The sequence below is a fragment of the Pipistrellus kuhlii genome, unplaced genomic scaffold (assembly GCF_014108245.1).
Source record: "Pipistrellus kuhlii isolate mPipKuh1 unplaced genomic scaffold, mPipKuh1.p scaffold_m20_p_23, whole genome shotgun sequence".
Taxonomy (NCBI): Eukaryota; Metazoa; Chordata; class Mammalia; order Chiroptera; family Vespertilionidae; genus Pipistrellus; species Pipistrellus kuhlii.
In genome coordinates, this window is record NW_023425522.1 from 7,360,560 (window position 1) to 7,379,813 (window position 19,254).

The 19,254-nt window shown below is 49.3% G+C and overlaps 1 protein-coding gene across 3 annotated transcripts in view; it reads left to right on the forward strand.

Moving 5' to 3' along the window:
* Positions 1-19,254, forward strand: part of STX8 (syntaxin 8) — a 218,425-nt gene that overhangs the window by 147,858 nt on the left and 51,313 nt on the right. The window contains exon 8 of one of the 3 annotated variants that reach the window (XM_045586532.1): positions 11,417-11,445. The exons of the other annotated variants lie outside the window; for them this stretch is intronic. Coding sequence (XP_045442488.1) covers positions 11,417-11,430 — 14 coding nt within the window. The 3' untranslated portion in view covers positions 11,431-11,445. Of the gene's footprint in view, positions 1-11,416; positions 11,446-19,254 lie in introns of those variants that run through there. 3 annotated transcript variants of the gene reach the window in all.

Sequence of the window (19,254 nt, forward strand, 5' to 3'; positions counted from 1 at the left end):
GAGGATATGTTTATTGATTTAGAGTAGGGGTGTCGAACTCAATCAGAGAAGGGGCCAAAATCTAAAATCCAGCCGAATGGTTTACTGAACAGTCATAAACTGTCATTGTGATGGAAACGCAGCAGAGTGCAGTGATGACAGCGCGGTGCGGGCCACATTGCAAGGCCTGGCGGGACGGATTTGGCCCGAGGGCCTTGTGTTTGACACATGTGATTTAGAGAGAGAGGAAGGAAGGAAGGGGAACAGGGAGGCAAGGAAGAGAGAGAGTCAGAGATGAGAGGAGAAGGAAGGAGGGAGGGAGGGAAGAAGGGAGGGAGAAGGGAAGGAGAGAGGAGAGAATTAGATATTAATGTAAGAGAGAAACAACAATCATACGAACCCCAACCAGGATCAAACCTGAAACCTAGGTATGTGCCCTCTCTGGGAATAGAAGGTTTTGGTGTTTGGGACAATGCTCCAACCAAGCCATCTGACCAGGGCGAAAATGGTCTCTTAAAGAAATGAATTAATATGGCATGACAGTGTGAATATACTTAATGCCACTTAACTGTCCTCTTACAAATGGTTAACTAAAAACTGAATAAATGCTTGGTGCTCTCCATTCCATGAAATTATGATGGAGTTAGAATAATATAATTTCTAAAATTCCTTGGCATCTTTAAAATAATGTGCCACATTGGTTCACACAATCATTTCTTACATGTTGTGGTAACAGAATCTTAATATCTACTTAATTTGCCTAAATTAAAAAAAAATGGCTTCAAAAACTAGAGCAGGTTTTAAAAATAACTAAGAGTGAATTAAGCATCATTGTTACTATATCTTATTCTTGCCATAGTTAACCGATTGATCATATACTGTGTTATGATATACATAGTTAACTGATCAATGATATAGTGTGTTCATACATCTAAATTATTGAATTTGCTTTATTCTTTCTATGCCTGCGAAAGGCTAACCTTCCGGTCCTTCCAAAACACGGCTGTCCCTTGTGATCCAATTTTACACCTCCATCTACTTTTTCCACTCTGCCTTTTCTTCTTTAAAAAAACACCGTGGCCGAAACCGGTTTGGCTCAGTAGTAGAGTGTCGGTCTGTGGACTGAAAGGTCCCAGGTTCGATTCCGGTCAAGGGCATGTACGTTTGTTGTGGGCACATTCCCGGTAGGGGGTGTGCAAGAGGCAGCTGGTCGATGTTTCTTTCTCATTGACGTTTCTAGCTCCATATCTCTCTCCCTTTCTCTCTGTAAAAAATCAATAAAATATATTAAAAACAAAAAACAAAACAAAACAACACTGTGATCTGGAACTGCTTCCTGTGTGTTATCTCCTGACAATAGTAGTTTTAAAGCTGTGGCTTAGGTTTTTGGTGGCGTATGATGTTTCCTATCATTGTAACAGTTATAATGCTCCTTGCTTTTAAAAGGATCATTTGTATCTGCTTTCTTGCCATCTCCCGTCCTCGTTTTGAAGGGGGTTATTAGCACCAGCGGGTTGAAGCGTGGCTGCCTTTTGCAGAAGTGAAGACTGCGCAGCCTTCTCCCAACTCGGTTTCATCTCCTCATGGGGGGAAAGGCGTTGCGTTTTTGGTCACATTCGCGGAGTGCAACCATTTTTGCACTAGTCAAACCTCATGGAGAAGGGTCTGTTGTGCATTTAGCTACTTAGTCTGGAAAGTGGTGGGTACCGGCTTTAATTTTGGGCTTCACGTTAGGGTAAATTTGCCATCTTGTGGAGATGGATGACTATCGATAACACAGTTTAAGTCAGATTATACCTTTGCAATTGTAACCATAGATGAGGCACTGCGCCCTTAGCTCAGTGGCTGGTTATGAGGAGTTGTAGAGGTTTTTATTAAAGTTTTTCTCCTCAGGGAGGCTCTATAAGTCAGGGGCCATCGGAAAAGGAGTAGCCTACCAAGAGAAGACTTAATGAAGAGACCTCACTGCCACACTGGTGGAAGGACTGAGAGAACAAGAGGGGGAGCGGTGTAACCCAGAAATTAGTAACTACCCGCCGACAAAGGCGAAGGAAGGTGCGGAAGTGGGGTTCTAGAGCCGGGAGCACGCTCACTGCTGCACCCTGGGGTGGCTTCTCAGCCAGGGCGTGCTGGGCCCACAAGAAGGTGCCAGCATGCCGAAACCGGTTTGGCTCAGTGGTAGAGCGTCAGTCTGCAGACTGAAAGGTCTCGGGTTCGATTCAGGTCAAGGGCATGTACCTTGGTTGCGGGCACATCCCCGGTAGGGAGCGTGCAGGAGGCGGCTGGTTGATATTTCTCTCTCATCAACATTTCTAGCTATCTCTCTCCCTTCCTCTCTGTAAAAAATCAATAAAATATGTTAAAAAAAAAAAAAAAAAGAAGAAGAAGAAGAAGAAGGTGCCAGCAAACCAGGAGGCCTGCCTCCAGTGCTGGGACTGCTGAAGAGAGGCTATTGTGGCTGCAGCTGGGATCACGGAAGGAATGCTAACACTTGCAGAGACGATGCAAGAAGCAGATGAGGAAAGAGGGAGGAAGAGCATCTTCCTGAACTCCCGCCAGTACCTTACGCTGCCGAGCAAAGCAGGAAGCCCGCTAACAGGAGCCTGGGAAGAGTCGTTTGCAGACTCCAAGCCCCAGCAGGACAGAGCGGAGCGGAGCAGGGCCGGGGTGCAGTGGGAGACAGCAGGTACCCCTGGCCCACGCGCTCTTGCCATGGGGCCATCGAGGTGCTCCGTATATATTTTACCGAAAATCATCTGAGCTGGGGCTTCCTGGTTTAAAAGTTCAAAACCGTTTTCTATTGAAGGACAACAGGTTATTGAAAGTGAGCCTGGGTAAGCTGGGGATACATCGAACTTTGGAAGCTTGCTCCTCCTCGGCACTGCGATAAAGACTGGCCAGGAGAGAGCGTGGGTCCCGCCCAGTAAGGCCCTTGTCATGGGGTCAGTGTGGCCGGTCAGCGAGTGAGAAGCTCTAGGGAGACTGTGCACGTCCTGGCCGCCTGGCCTCTGGTTTGTTTTCTTTTTCCTAAAATACTTGATTGGATGCCCGTGACATCACCCTCAGACCCATAGTCTAGAAGACCCCCCCCCGTGGAGCGTTTGACGAAGTTTTTGAGTTTCGTGCAGGAAGTGACCAGCTGTGGCCAGTGTTCACGGTTTGTGGCCATCACTTGCTGAACTTTTCCCTTCCTGGTGCCTCCCAAGCTTTCTTAATTCTCCATGGCACTCGGGTGCTGGGGACTGAGGTGAGGTGGGCCGGACAGGCCACCTGCTGGGAGGGGGGCTCCTGGCTGCAGGGAGGAGGGCCCAGGGGCCGGGAGCAGCATGGGAAGCAGAGAGACTGGAAAGAGGGGAGAGGAGGAGCAGGGTGAGGGGAGGCTGACAGGCAGGAAGGCAGATCTGCTGCGAATGCCTGCCGTGTGCCCGTGGAACCGGCTCCTGCGCTGTGACCCCTTCCCTGGTCTCCGCAGTGAGGAGCCCACGGTGACTGCTTCCGGACTTCTGGGGGAATGACGGGTGTGAGAGTCATGGGTGTTTGTGTTTGGCGTTGCCGATGTCCAGGTCCACCGCAGAAGCCTAGGAAAGGCCCACACCTCAAAAGACGTCTTTTCTAATGAGAGCCATGTCAATCAGGGTCACAAACCCAAAGCTTCAGTAAAAAATATGCGGGCTGCCGACCAGGCCCTAACACTACCAGTGGGAGCGGCGACCGCCTCCGAACGGAGCGTGTGCCCCGTGCGCAGAGCCTTGCTCTTCGGTCTCAGAGCTGTGGCCCTGAGCTGCCAGGGGGTGGCTGTTTTCTTTAAAAGAGGAGCGGGAGGCACAGGGAGAAGGAGAAAAACCTCATCTGTGTATGGAACTTGCCAATTTTTAAAGCCACGTCCCCTTCAAAACATCACTGCGGAACGAACCTGGCTCCCTGGCTGCCCGGTTAGGAGCAGTGACGTGAGTTAACAAATTCCTAACACAGATGCCGAGGCCGGACGTGATGTGCATGAGATCAGGGGAGGTCAAAGAGTTCATTCTTCACCTTTTCAGTGACTTAATTTCATTAAAAAAAAAAAAAAAAAATCTCCAGGAAATCATTCATATTAGGGAGTTTGGAACTTGGATGGGAAATAATTTGATGCCCTCGGGGAAGAGAGGGAGGCCTGGAGGAGGTGGCACTGTGGGCCAGGGACAGCCCTGCCGTGGGACAGTGCCATCTCGGCAAGCCGGACACAGCATTGGGAGTGAGATCTCAGGGCCCGGGTGCTGGGCAAAGGAGGACTGGGCAGTAGGAGGGGACACAGAAAGAAAGGAAGGAAAGGAAAAGGGAAGTTTGGTGTCAGAGAGACTGCCGGCCCATGTGCAGGGTTTTGCAGGTTTTTATTCCCTGTCAGGGCACTTACATAGGTTTCAGGTTTGAGCCACGGTCAGGGTGTGTGCGAAGGCAACCAACTAAAGTCTGTCTGTCTGTCTCTCTCATAATAATAATAATAGTAATAATGATGAGATTGACTCCCCGATTTCCTGAAGCCCACGTGTCCCAGGCCCCAGCCCCACGCCGAATGCAAGTGGCCCTCTTTGCTTAAAGGTGAAACCTACGAGGAAATGCCAGTCAGCAAGAAGCCCAGGGCCTGAACAAGCAGATTAACTTTGCTAGAAGTGGCTGTTTTTATATTTTGTAACTTAATTTCGTTGTCCCATAGTCAGTTGTTGTGCTTGGGCCTCCTTTTTGCATTATCTGCTCTTTAAACAAAATTAAGAAACTCTGGGTGAAAATTAACCTTATGTTTTAATTAACATGAATTGACCTGATATTTTTCAAAAAAAGAGCCCAAGCCAGGAGCAGAAGCCTCATTTCCCCAGCAGAGGAGGAGGAGTGAGCAGAGCTACCCTGTTTCCCCGAAAATAAGACAGCATCTTATATTAATTTTTGCTCCCAAAGATGTGCTAGGTCTTATTTTCAGGGCATGTCTTATTTTTCCAAGAAGAAGAATATGGTACACATTTATTTGTTAAATGAAAATAAAAGAAATTTATTATCTGTATACGGTACGGTAGTACGGGAGTTGTCAACACAAATCAGACAAACTGTGAATCCTACAGTGTCAAGAATTTACTCATTTATTCAATGACAATCATGTCATCATCTTCTGGAACATCATCATAACAATCCAATTCCTGAATTTCCTGGTGAATTTCTTGTGACTCCGTTTCTTTCAGAATCAGTGGACCAAATCTCTCATGTTTAGCAATAGCATTCTGAGACAGATCTAGGGGGGCCTTATTTTCAGGGGGGGATGCTTTATATTTCACTCAGAAGGAAACCTGTAAGTAGGTCTTATTTTTGGAGGATGTCTTATTTTCGGGGAAACACGGTAGATATCAGTAGCAGAGGGAAGGCCGAGAGGGCAGATGGGAGGCCTGGGGAGCAGGGCTGAGTCCTAAGGATTCTCAGCCTGTGAGAACCTGCTGGCAGCCGCGCACCATGCCGCTGTGCGGCTTATCTGTTCCAGGCTGGATCTGCACTTCACCTTCCCCTCCCCCGGCCTGACATCCATCACCACCCGCCGCCTCCCCGACCTGGTGGCAGGATTTATCGATAAATTCTGAAAAAGTGGAGAGGGCATGGACGGGGGGTGCATGGGAACCAGCTGTGAAGTGATAAATCAAGGCCTCTTTAAGGTGCGGGATTATTTGGGCATCTCTGACTTTGGAATTCTTTATCTGAGAGGCTCTGGAAAGCAGAGATGTGGCCTTAACGGTGTGGGAGTGTTTGAGGAGGAAAAACCCCTGGTTACAGTGATCAGTTTGGCTGTTTGAACAGTGGCAGTTTTATGGTGGCTTCCTCCTGGCTGCTTTGCACCAGCAGCAGAGAGGATCGCTGCACTTACCCCCCCTTTCTGGCTTCTCAGTCCCTGTAAACCGAGCCCCATCCATCACGCCGGAGGCTCTGGAACAAAGTGAGAAGGTGGGCGCACCCAGGACCACAGCTGAGCTGGGTTTCTAAGGCTGCGCCTGGGGAACAGACCCTCCGCTGTTCCTCGGGCTGGGCCTGGACTGTTGCCTCTGGTGGCGCGGTCATCCTCAGACCTCGGCTCCCTCTCCCCGGTCCTGCTCACCACCTGGTGTCACCACCTGGTGTCACGTGTGTGTGTGTGTGTGTGTGTGTGTGTGTGTGTGCTCCCAAGCGGCACACCTGTCTTTTGGCCACTCTGTCATTCCCTGGCACCCAGCAGGTCTCAAACCACATTCGTCACGTATAGCCTCCACCCTGCCACCTTAGACACACAAGCGCACACACACACACACACACACACACACACACATATACACGCGCACACACACACACGCACGCACATGCACAGGCATACACACACCTGTGCACACTGCAGCCAAATGGGTGGCCAGCCTTCCCACTACTTGTCCCTCCTGTCCCTCCTCCTGCAGTGCCTTTTGCTCCCAGGCCGTGCTGTCACTTACACACTCGGCCTCTTCCCTCTCATTCTCCTGTCACCTCTCCTGTGGGCTGGGGTCTGTTCCTGTACCTGCCTGGGTGGGCTAACCCGTGGCCCCGTGGCCGGTCTCTTTTCCTGGGCGTCTTCGGCACGGCCCCAGGCACTGCCAGTGCCGCTGCCATTTGGCCGGGCCGGAGCGCCCACGTGCCCCTGGAACGGAGCCCAGGTTCCTGCTCCGGATCCGGAGCCCGTGGCAGCCTCGCCGCCTCACACACACCCCCTCCCCCATGTCTCAGCTGGGACCCTTCCACTGCATCTAAACTGGGTATCTCCACTCTGTAAACCCGGCCTGTTCTTTTCTGCGCCCGGGCATTTGCTCACATGGTGGCTCCCTCAGAGACTTCCAGTCTCCCTTCAGCGCCACTTAGAAGTTCCTGGCGTGGCTAATGCTCTGTGCCACACGTGGGTTTAGTAGCAGGCCATGCACATACGCGCCTTCGGGAAAGGAGCAGGCCTCCTGTGTGCTCACCGCAGGCAGCACCGGCAGGCAGGCAGGAGACAGGGAGCTGAGGTGAGCCACTGACTCAGCGTCCCTCTCATGGCAGGCAGGGGGGACGGGGGTTGCGTAAGGTAGCCTTGTGGGCCCCTTCGTTTTTCCTGGAAAGTCAGAAGCCTCAATTCCATGGGAAAATGCTTAGTTTAAAAGTTTTCACATCCTGTTTTAAAAGTGTGCCCTTAGGTGACAGTTTGAAGACTCCTTGGTGTGCAGTACGGATAGAAACGGGAATGCATCAGGGTACAGATACAAGTGAGAGGAACAGGTGGGGTTTGGGATCTGTGAAAGTGGTGCTGCAAGATCATCCTATGAAGATGGGATTTAAATGATAGGGGGAAATATGACCATATTTGTCACTCTTTCCTTTTACAGATGCAGTGAGTGATATGGCATCTCCATTAATTAACATAACCAGATGCCTTTAACATCTTGTTCTTTTCATTTTATGAAAATGTTCAATGAAAACAGTTTTTTAATTTTTTAAATGTGTATGTGTATATATATATATATATATATATATATATATATATATATTACTGTTGGTAGTATTACAGATATCTCCCATCCCCCTTCCCCTCCCCCTAGAAACCAGTTTTTAAATGCGATTTTCCTAGGTTGGCATTAAAGGCGAGTCTGTGGGCCTGTTGGATGCTGGGAGAGCCGGGACATGGGGAAAGCCACAGCCCTCTCCAGGTTAGATCACGGGGCCCGTCCCAGGAGGAGCAGAACAGCTGGCCTCTGAGAGGCTGGGAAACAGGAGGACCAGCCCCAGCAGGTGTTGGGAGAATTCTCCCACAGGTGCAGATTCCAAATGAGCTATTATTTATTACATGGAGGCTTCCGTGACACAGTCATCTTTCATCCACTCATCGCAGGTTTATTGAGTCCCTTCAGCGATGATGAGCTGCAGGGAGGGTCCCCAGGGGCATCGGCCATGGTCCCACCCGCCAGTGGCTTGAAGTCCAGTGGGTGAGAAAGCAGCCTGACCACCCACCACAGGGAGCATGTGATCCATGTCCCGGGCTCCTCAGTGGCTGTCCAAGAAGCTAGCAGTGATAGATACGGGGAAGAAGAGTTCGTGGTGTTTCAAAGACACACGTCTCTTTGGGTCCGGACATCATCACCCTGTGGGAAAGCTCGGTCCAGTGTGGCCTTATGTGCATGATGAGGGAAACCAGATACAGTCCTGCTCCTCTCTCCTCTCCCTCCCCCTCCTTCCTCTTTTCCCTCTCCATCTTCCCTCTTCCTCCTCTCTCCCCCTCTCCATCTCCTTCTCCCTCTCTATTCTCTCTCTCCTTCATCTCCCTCTCCCTCTCCCTCTCCCTCTCCCTCTCCCTCTCCCTCTCCCTCCTATTCCTTTTCCCTCCTCTTCCTCTCTCCTCCCTTCTTCCCTCCTCCCTCTTCCTCTCTTCCCTTTCTTCCCTTCTCTGCTTCTCCTTCCTCCTCCATGGAGAATTCATCTAAGTATGAAAATTCTAATGATAGTGAGGCAGCATTGGGTATATGTGACATCTTAGATAAAGGAGACAGGATGGGGGTGGGGTCTTCAGAAGTTTGTGTGGGTGACGTGCAGTTAGCTGAGGAGCACACACATGGCAGACACATTCTCTAGGCAGCTCACATGCAGTGGCTACCTAGGGTCCTAGCTAACAGCCCTCCTGTTTACCACACTTAATTCAAACCAGGCTAAGGCGACATCCTAAGACCTCCTTCCTGAAGCAGGTTTTTCTGTCTGAATCTCTTGGGCAGGAAAGGGGAGGCTCCGAGTTTTTTTCTGTGTCTTATTAACAATCAGCTTAGAGTCAATATCCAGAAAGCAGCACCAGGGCAGGAAAATGGTTGGTCCCCTTCACATGTTTTTTCCGTGGAATTCTCCAGGTGTTTCCAGGTGCGTGTGAAGGGGTGACACATGTTGGGGATGCATTTCCAGACTCAGGCACTGTCGGGGGGTCTGTCTGAGTGGTGAGGCTGTTTCTTCCAGTTTTTCCTGCGCAATTAGTCCATCTTACTTAAAAGTACAGTTTCAAGGGAACGTTTGAAGTTGAAGTAGGCGTTTAATTCAACTTTATTTCCCCCTCCCATTTCTCACTGTGGCCTTGTAGGGATCAGAGCAGAAATGCGCAGAGAGTGATGCTACAGGAGAATCTTGATGAGTAAATATTATCAGACAAGTCCTCGCTCCTGGCCACAGCTCTGGTCCTGTAGCTTCCTCCACCGCCCCCTCCCCCTCATAGCAGGCATCCCACCCCTCCCAGCCACTCTGCACCAGCATATGCAAATCAACCTGCCATCTTTGTTGGGTTACTTTGCATACTCACTTCTGATAGGCTGTGTGCATAGCAGAGATAAGGTCAATTTACATATTTGTCTATTATTAGGTAAGTTATCTCACATCCCTCTAACACTCTCCTCCAGGCATGGTTACTCCCCCTCTGAGTGCCCCATTAAAAACCTAAAGCAATGCTCTTGTTCCTGACTGCTGGCAGCCATTGTGGACTTGCAGGTTGGCAAGGTGTGCCTGGCAGCTGGGTCTCTAGCATCTAACATGCCTTTGGCTGCCACTCCCCATCAGAGAAGGTTTACCCCGCTTTGCCCTCAGCCTTTGGCTTCTGCAAGGTGCTGAAGCCTCAAGCTGAAGAAGTTTGTAGGAGGTTCTGAAATGCTCATCCTCAGCTGTTGACAGCTGTGACCACCTCGGCCTGGAATGTCACACCTGTTCAGGGTAATTGAGCATCCTTGAATATAATCTCCTGTAAAACCCAGACTTGAGAAACCAGGTCACTTCATGCTGAGAGAGAAAACTCTCTCCAGACTCCTGTAGCAACTTTGCTTCAATAAACTAAAAAAATAAATACTTGCCACAGAACTCCCCCCTCTCCTGTTTCTGTAAATCTTTGGACATGCACACCCAGGAAGCAAGTGTGTGTTGTGTGTGTGTGTGTGTGTGTGTGTGTGTGTGTGTATAATAAATACCATTGGGGTCCTGTATTAACTATAATTTATTTCTCCAAATGTTTAAGGCAGAGATGTGCCTCATTTAATGTATTTCCTTTTTACAAAAAGCTTATTGAATTTTTTTTTCTGATTTTAAACATAATAGGTTTACTGTAGAAAAACTGTAAAGTAGAGAATAGTAAGCAATAAAAATCACCCCCAACATTCTCTCTTATCACTTTGGTGTATGTTTCTAGTCTTTGTGTTCATGCATACATATGTCTATGAGTACTACCTTTTGAAACCATTTTGATATCATATCCCGCATGCCATGTAAGTTGCTTCTCTTTCTAGAGTGTGAAATTTTCTCTCTTTCCAACTCTCATGACTGCATAACTTGTTGAAAAGTGTGTGTATCTTTTCACATAACCTCCTGCTTTAAGCAATAGTAAACATTTCTTGCATTTATTATCAGATATAGATTTTAAAATGTTTTTATTGATTTCACTAAAGGAAGAGGGAGACAGACAGAAACATCAGTGATAAGAGAGAATCATGGATTGGCTGCTTCCTACTGATCTAGCCCACAATCCGGGCATGAACCTTGACCGGGAATCAAACAATGACCTCCTGGCTCAAGGGTCAACCCTCAACCACTGGAGCCACGCCGGCCTGGCATACTATCAGATATATTTTAATGTGAAAGTTGGGAACCACAGGAAACTTCATCCCCTATGTTCATTTCTGCATTTTAGGCAAGTATTGCATCTAGTACCTTTTAGGTGTGGCAGCTGAAAGACTAAAGACATAGTGTATTTTTCCAGAGATAGGCAAACAATATTAGCTCCTTCGGCAAGGCGACCTTAGGTGCTGGGTGAGACAGGATATAACGGTGGTCTTTGCCCTAATGGGCTTCTGTTGCAGTGAAAGGCAGTAAACAGACACATAAATGTAATAATCACCAGTGTGAGGGTCTGGGCAGCCAGCAGCCCACCCTGTGGATGTAAAGGCGCTTGTTCTGTATCACGTACTTTATGAACATCATTAAGATGGCCACTGGAGAGTGGTTTGGATAACCTAAGTGTGTTTAGGTAATTATGACAGATGAATGAAATACAATAGCGTCACTTCCACTTGCATGTGCTATAACGCGGTCTCCAGTTCCTCGTACACTTGGGGTAAGAAGGGAAATGCCACGGAAGAGCTGCTGTCTGAGAGAGAAAGCTGCTCTTTTTGTCCTTGGCTTTTGTGAGCCGTGGCCTCCTCTCGCCGAGGATGGCATCGGTTAAGTTAACCACAGCCAGCACATGGGTTTGATGATTTGTAGAGTCTGTCCTCATTGTCCAGCTCTGATTCTCAGTCTTCTCCCGACGCCCTCATTCCAATTCCCCCACCCCGTTCCCAGTGCGGAGCAGAAAAGACTACTTAGGGCCTAGTTTGTTTGCCTAATAAACTGGCTCTTGTATTGCCTGGGAAATGCTAAAAAAAAAAAATTTTTTTAGCCAAGAAATCCTAGTAACAAGCGAACAGAGGTCCGGCAGTCAGGTCTGAAGAAACAACGAAATGAAGGTCAGCTAATATCGCCATTCTTCCCCTTCCTGGTGGCCATGACAGCGCGGGGGTTTGTTTGAAGATCCCAGACTCCGAGTCATTGCTCGCATTGTTCGCTGCCCAGTCACTTCGGGCTGTGCCAACAGCTTCAGATATTAATGTATTCCAGAGATCAGCGCACGAAGCATTCCTCTGCACTCTTCTCCTTCTCAATTTCTCCCCTTTCCGTACACTTTATTTGTAGAGTCTTTGTCTGCCAGACGTTGCTGGGCATTTCTAATGAGAAAGCAAAGAATTGCAGGAGGAAAGAGGCAAAGGCAAGGGGGTAAGAGGGGTGCAGGGAGGAGAGAACCGGGAGGAAAACCAGGCGTTTACACTTTACCAGTCCGGTGACGTTTTTACAGGCGGGTCAGGTGCACAGGAGCGGCTGGGAAAAGCAGCGTCGCGATGCACATCCAGAGCGGAGAGCGCGGTTCTGGAAGCGTCCAGACTCATTGATTAGCCTCTCACATCAAAAGCGCATTTTTTATTTTTGCCCATCATCCTCCCTGCGGGACGCGGGCCTCGGTGCCGCGTTAGCATTCACTCCGGCTCCGTGATTGCGGCCACCTCACAACCACCCCGGGCAGCTGGTGAAAGGGGAAAAATTAAAGCAATTCCTACTCCCGGTGACTTACTGCCGCAGAATAATTGGTTTCTGTGTGCACAGAACATGAGCACAGCAAGGCCCGGGAAGCGGTTCTGTCTGAGAGAGAGAGGGGGTCGCTGGGGCTGGGGTAAGAACTCGGGCAGGGGTCGGGGGTTGTGAAAATCCCATTTTTTTGAAAAGGCAATTAGCTGATAATTAAATGTTCGTATTAATTCCATCCAGGATTTGCCCGAATGTGATCCACGGACGGGCGCTGGTTTCTCAGCGCGCCCCTTGAGACCGCCTGGAAATGCTAATGAGACGAGGCCGGTTAAAGAGCCCCTTAGACAGCCCGGCTTCGAGGAAGGCCCAGTGAAATCCCTTTGTCTCCCGTCTCACAAGCCAGAGGCACGTCTGAAACTGCAGGGAAAGCGAGAGGGGGCTGAGGAGTGGGCGCCCGGGGCCTGGCTTTCCAGATTTGAGGAGAAGAAATTGCTCGCCGGCTGTTCGTGCCTAGATTTGATAGGCGGTCCCCGGGGTGTTTGAAGTTCCGAAGGCAGGTTCTCTGCAGATGTGAGCGGGGACCCGTCTTTCACTTAGACTTAATTAAGGAACTTGCTGGCTTTGTCCGCAGGGGGCCCATTATGCTAGGGCTGCAGCCCCTGCTGAATAGGGGTGCGGCCTGGGGAGCACACACAGGCCACCCCGCCTTTGTGTCCTGTTGCCGGACTGGAGGCAGGAGCAGGCGTGGACCAGGCTCTGCCAGGGGTCAGAGATGTGAGCCCGGGGCCCAGACCGGGAGGAAAGCCAGTGCCTGGACATTGGGCAGGGACCTGGGCCCGAGGCAGCCTCCGTAAAAGGCATGTGGTAATGAGAGGAGCTGGGGTAGGAGAGCCTAGCTGTTCTCCGGCTCCTGTCCCCGAATCGTCCTGATGGGCTGAGGGCTCACGGGAGGGTAACCTGTGTTCGCCCAGGGCTGCATGTGGACCAGCTGCGGTTAGAACCGGCCTCAGGCACCGTCTCACCCCAGCCTCCTCCCACCACCAGGCAGTGAGTTTGCCTGGTCTCTGTTCTAACCTTGAGAAAAATGCCCAGGAGCTGCGGGGGCTGCCCTGTTTAGAGCAGAGTTGCTGGATGCTGGAGAATAAAGAGCAGTTGGAAGGCTGTGAGAGGTGGGTAATCAGCTAATTCGCATTTCAAAAGACACTAATAAGAGGTGATAAATTCACATAAAGCCCTCGTATGAGTACTTTACTCTCTGGAAACCCCGCAGAGCCAGGCCTCCCTCCTTTTCTCTCCCTGCCCGCCTCTCTCCCTTTCCCTTTGAAGCTGCGGGACCTCCCAGGGTCCCTCTGCCCTCCTCCTCCCGCGGGGCAGGGCCCAGCAGCCCCACGTTCTGCCCTCTGCGCAGGTGCAGGCCCCCTGCAGGGTCCGCTGCTCCCTTTAACCCTATAACTCAGCCCTGGTTTGCCTGGACCCTCTGAACCCCGCACAGTCCCGAGCTCACTGACTTGATGAGATGCAATTCAGGTCCCAAGGGAAGAGTAACTGCCTTCTTCCTTCATGGCAGCCCTCGGCCAGCTCAGAAGTTGCCATTTGCTTGGCAGTGAGGAGAGGGGCCCTACTCGTGACTTTGGCATGAAGTGTCCTGACCCGAGACCCACTTTGCAGCTGCCTGAGTGGTCTGATGGGAGCCGCAGTGGCTCTGTGTCCTACCTGCTACCTCTGTCACGGCAGCCCTCTGCCCTTGCTCACGAGCCTACGAGTCACACTGAGTTGGGAGGGTTGCATCCTGGGCTTCCCGGGGAGGCCCCTTCTAATTGGGTCTGATCCAGGCTCTGGCCCCTGTTCTGGAACTGATGCCACCCCCTCGGGGACTGTAAAGGGACACAGCTGTGATGCCAGTGACCCAGTGACTTTGGTTCAGCCAGGAGCTCAGCTCGAGCGTTGGGAATGAGCTTGCCCGAGCTCTCTGTTCGCCTTCTCTCCCAGCCCTTGGCGAAATGTAGGCTACTGTTGCCCCGACAGGACATGCCCCGAAAAGGAAAAGAAAGAAAGGCCCCGGGCATCCTGGCGCTGGTGCCAGCAGCACTGTGCCCGACACTTGTGGTTTCCTATGTGGCAGTGATACTTATGTGGGCTCTTTGCTGGGTGGCCCCTGGTCTTCGGGGTCCCAGAGCACTGTAACCCCATCATGCTCTGGGAATCCATTAGCAACTCACCTACTGTCTTAATTGCCTGCTCTGAAGGAACGGCATTCCATCTCCTGGCCATGAGTGACGTGGAATTTCCTTGAACTTCATCCTTGACAGTTTGGTGACAGGTAGGGATCTCCTCACAAGCACTAAGATGACCATGACCATGACCATGACCATGACCATGACCATGACCTGGGGAAGCAGAAGGAGAGCTGCCAGACCTCTAGGCTTGTCACCTACATAAGGCTTTCTGCTGTGCATACCCTCTGTTATCAGGAGCATTTGAGTCTTATCTAGACTCTGGATTGTGCTGGAAGGATTCCTCCTTTTAGAAGGAGTGTGGACCCAGTGACTTCCCAGGCCCCTTCGTGTGGGCAGGTGCCACCCTCATGTCATCACCAGAGAAGCACGTTCTGCCTCAGGACACAGGACTCTGGCTTTCTATCAGCTGAGTGGACATCGGGGCAGTAACTCCATAACAAGTCCAACTCTTGGCCATAAAGAACAAAAACCATCTCTGATTACTTAAGCACGAAAGGAACTTATTAAAAGGGTATTGAGTAGTTTGAAAATAAATCATTGAGAAGCCTGGAGAACTAGGACATGGGGAGAAACCGAGGGTGGCTAGAACCATAGTCACAGCCCAGCCACAGAGCCAGAACCACCTGGTGGAGGGTCTCATTGCCACAAATGCCAGATACCCCTCCCCCGCAGTCCCGGGGACACCAGGGGCTATGGCTAGAGGGGCTGCCACTGACGCCCCCGGAGAACTGACGTTGCTGCCCACACGGGCCAAGTGCTCCAGATTGGTGGCCCCTCGCTGGCTGCAGGCGAGCTGGCGGGGAGACGGGGGAATGCCAGCATGTGGCCCCTTTGGCCCGGGCTCCGCCCATCTTCACCCAGGATGAGCTATGCAATTTGTGGGGCCATGTGAGAAATGAAAACGAGGCCCTTGTTCAGAAGTTATTTGGAACGTCAGGATGGCGACAGCAGGGCAGTAGACCAAGCCTGGGGCCCGAGCACAGGACCCTGGGGGATGCTCACGTCGCCCGCCCTTGAAGCCTGTCCCAGCTTTTCTTGGGTTTGGGGGCCTGAGGCTGGGTAACACTGGGACTCTGGGTCCAGGCCAGGCCTCTGACTCTTTAGTCCCATCTCTACCCCCTGCCACACAGCACACAGGCGCTCACAGAGTGAGAGCTGTGTGGCCTCCCCGGAGCGCATACGGTGTGCCCGGACATCCTCCTCCAGAGGTTTTAATGTTGTAGGAAAAAGACTACTCACCCCATTTGCAACGAGGCTTGGCTTTTTACTGCCAAGGAGGGCACTACAGGAAGGAAGGAGAGCCGTGCTCACCAGCTTGTAGCCGGACGATCACCACACTCCAGTTAACACACAACTCTGTGTCTGTGTCTGTGTGTGTGTGTGTGTGTGTGTGTGTGTGTGTGTGTGATGCCACATGACCTTGAGCAAGTCATTTACTCAACCTCCCAGTGCTTCAGTTTTCTCAAATATACAAGTCCTTGACCTTCTCCCACAACGTGGGATCGGCGTCTCTCTGCCCTGCACACCCAGAAGATGCCATTTCATCCTTGAGGTCAGAGCTCACTCCAGTGCCCTCATGCACTCCCATTCTCCCGGCTCCCTTTCTGCCACCTGGCCTAGCCCTCGGTGTCCCTGTGTCCAAGCCCCTGAATGCCCAGCCTATACTGTGTGCCACTTGCACCACCTCCACCCCCAGACTCCCTCTGTCAGCAGAATGCTTTCTCAGTCAGGCCTCCTGGTCTGTGACTGCTGGATTACGCATCTCTTCCCTCCTTTGTCTCCATTGCGGGGCCTGTATCCTCTCCCCTCTGCTTCCCCGGGGGCCTACCAGGAGCAGGCGCTGAGTGCCCGCCATCTCATGGCTGTCTTCCCCAGAGCCCGTCTCCTCCTTTTCTTTTTTCCTGCCCTTTCTCAATTTCCTTCCCTTGACAGGACACAATATGAGATTAAGGCATATTTTAGGAATATTTATGATGTTTATAAAATACAAGGTTATCTGACGTTTTTTATTTAAAAATCACAGCTTTCAAACAAACTATAGCTCTCTTTAAAAAGCTTTAATGAATTTAATTGTTTTTTATTGCTATGTAGTCTTTAATTGATTTTTCCCCTGAAGTATTTTTTCCTCCCTTCCTATGTCTAAGGGTTATTAGTTCATTAGCTGTTAGAAGGAATAATTGATCTGTCAGCTCACAGGATTTATAGGGATTTGGATCACAGAATTCATGAAAGCAGTAGCATACATTTAAATTCTGCCTCAAAAGAGAACATTGCAGAAGGGGCTTCCCCTTACTTTTTGCAAGATAAAAATTAGCATCTCTCTAGTGATAAAAAGGCCTTCTCCCTTTTAATATCCTTCCGATCTTGAGGAGATACAGCTGCAGTATTTATCCCTACCCTCGAAATAATTGGATATGTATTTCAACCAAAAGAATGGATTATAAATATTATAAAGTTTCTCCCAGTGTTGGTTTTATTCCTAGTAAAAGGAATAGAACACATCTAACATTTCTTTCACTGCAAATGGATGTTCATTCGTTTTCTTTCTTTCTTTCTTTCTTTCTTTCTTTCTTTCTTTCTTTCTTTTCTTTCTTTCTTCTTTCTTTCTTTCTTTTCTTTCTTTTTTAAGCAAATGCACCCAAATTGGGTTTGGTTCACAAAGGAAAGACTGGCTGCAAAGCTAACAGACCCATCATTAGCCATCTCTGCCCTCTTAAACGGCCTGTCCATTCCCCTGCTCACAATATAGGACTAAGGCCTTAAATAAGGGATCCAAGAGAACTCTGGACAAGAAACATACAATGGAACGGGATAAATTTCTTTAGCATAAAAAGCAGTCTCCAAGGGTGACTGGTGTGAATGGATTCCTGCTGAGAGGGTCTCTGTGCCTGCAGAGGAGATCTGTGGCTTTAAGAGCCGTGGTCCCACCCCCTGGGCTGTGGGAGTGCTCGGCCTCCCCGCTGGGCATGGTCCACGGCCCCCTGTGGGCCTCCTCTTTCCTTTCAAGCTGTGAGTCCTAAGGAACGAAGTGACAGCCCCCTCTTTCATTCTGCTGTGAAACCCGTGAGCTGCTTCTCGGGCTTTCAAAGGGAAAACATGAGACATTTTACTTATTCTGTCCAGCAGGAGCATGGAGTCTGGGGAGACCCAGGGCCATTCCGCAGTCAGCCCGGGGGAGATCCTCCTCTTTCATGGCTTGTAGTGGGAGCTCGGTGGCCCACCTTTCATGCCTCCTCCATCCTTACATCATGTTCGGTGGGATGCCATCTGGGGGTACTGCTAGATAACCAGGGAGCAGGCATACGAGGGAGAATAAGTGTATCCAGGAGTACATGTCAAAGGTTAATGTCTTAGCAGTCATGAGCCAAAAATAGTCAGTAAATATTTACTTTTAAGAGAATTAGACAATGCATGCACACAGTTAAACAACAACAGCAGTCAGTCCCTGGCCTTGTCCCTCCGTATCCCCGTCCTGATCCCAGAGTCAGTCGCTTGTAACCGTTGTTGCTTTTCCTTCTCCTGGTGATCGCTTGCAGATTGCTAAAGAACGTATTCATACACCGTGTTTTATTTCTCCACTTTAGGCATTGCCTATTGATTTCCTGGTCTGGTATATAGGGTTTCACTCCAACTCCAAACACACCTCTCCTCTTCCCAATGTCATTGTTTTCATTCCTCTATGACTGTTGTAACTTGAAGTAATATCCTTAAACCTCTATTTCCTGTGCCCTCGACTGTGAACAGTATGCTTGCCTCACCTTTCTCCCACCTCTTCTCATCTCTCCTACCCTTCGCTTCTGTCCGCTTGTTGACAACTTGCATTCCATTTTGACCACAATTAAGATTTCTGTACATTCTAAGTTAAAAGCCAGTAGGTGGCTTTTTTATGATTATACCTGTATGAATAGTGTGCACTGAAAAACCAAGACGTACGCTGTGGCTGATTATATTAGCATTTCCTTCCCTATAAATTTTAAGTCAGAATCCCTGTGTTAGTGAAAGGAGAAGGCTGAAGCCTGTTCTCTTTTCTGACATTCCATCATGGGTTTATAACCATGCCTCATTTTAGTTTGCTAAAATTATTTTCAGATTTTATTGTTTGTGTAATCCGTCTAGTTGTTTTTCCTCTTTTGCTTGTTGGGAGAAACAGTAGGTGTCTTTTTCACCAGGCCCCTGATACCTTCTGGCTTCTAACTCTGTTCTTCTGAATTCATTTCATCCTTCTAGGAGCCCACCAACTTTCTGTTCTCATTTGCTTGCCTTAATCAGCTTCTTGTACCAGAAAAAATTCTACTGCCTTTTATATTTCTTGGAGTTTACAATTGCCTTTTTTTTCTTCTTCTTATATTCCTTGCCTTTGTTTTGTCTGGAAGTTTTTCTAACCTGAATTTCCCTGGAAATATAAATCCTCAAATCCTAAGTTTCCCATTTCCATTTGGATGGGATTATTACTTTGTTAATATGTTTACTGCTGAATCAAGTGGTATGATGCTATTATATTTTCTGTTTTATGTCACTTTTTGATAATTAAAAACAAAATCACAGATCAAGATTTTTTCAGATCTTGGTAATTTTTTAAAATCTTTTGTTCAGTCTTTAATGCACTTGTAATTCTTTCCAGCATGTCAACATCTCTTTAAATGCCTCACAATAACTTGCACATGGAAACATTTATCAGAAAATCTCGCAAGGTTTTTATTTGTTTATCTTTTCATTTGTTTGTTGTTTGACTTTTGTTGGTTTGTGAGTTTGCCCAGAGTTTTTCCCTTCCAGATCCCCTTTCTGCTCCAGTCTAAACTGGGTTGTTTTTGCTTTTTGCACGTTTTGCCATCCCGGTATTTCTCGTTGTAATCCTGTGTACTCACACTGTGTCTCTGATCCCAAGTCTTCCTTTTTCTCAAAATGTTAACCCTCATTTTGC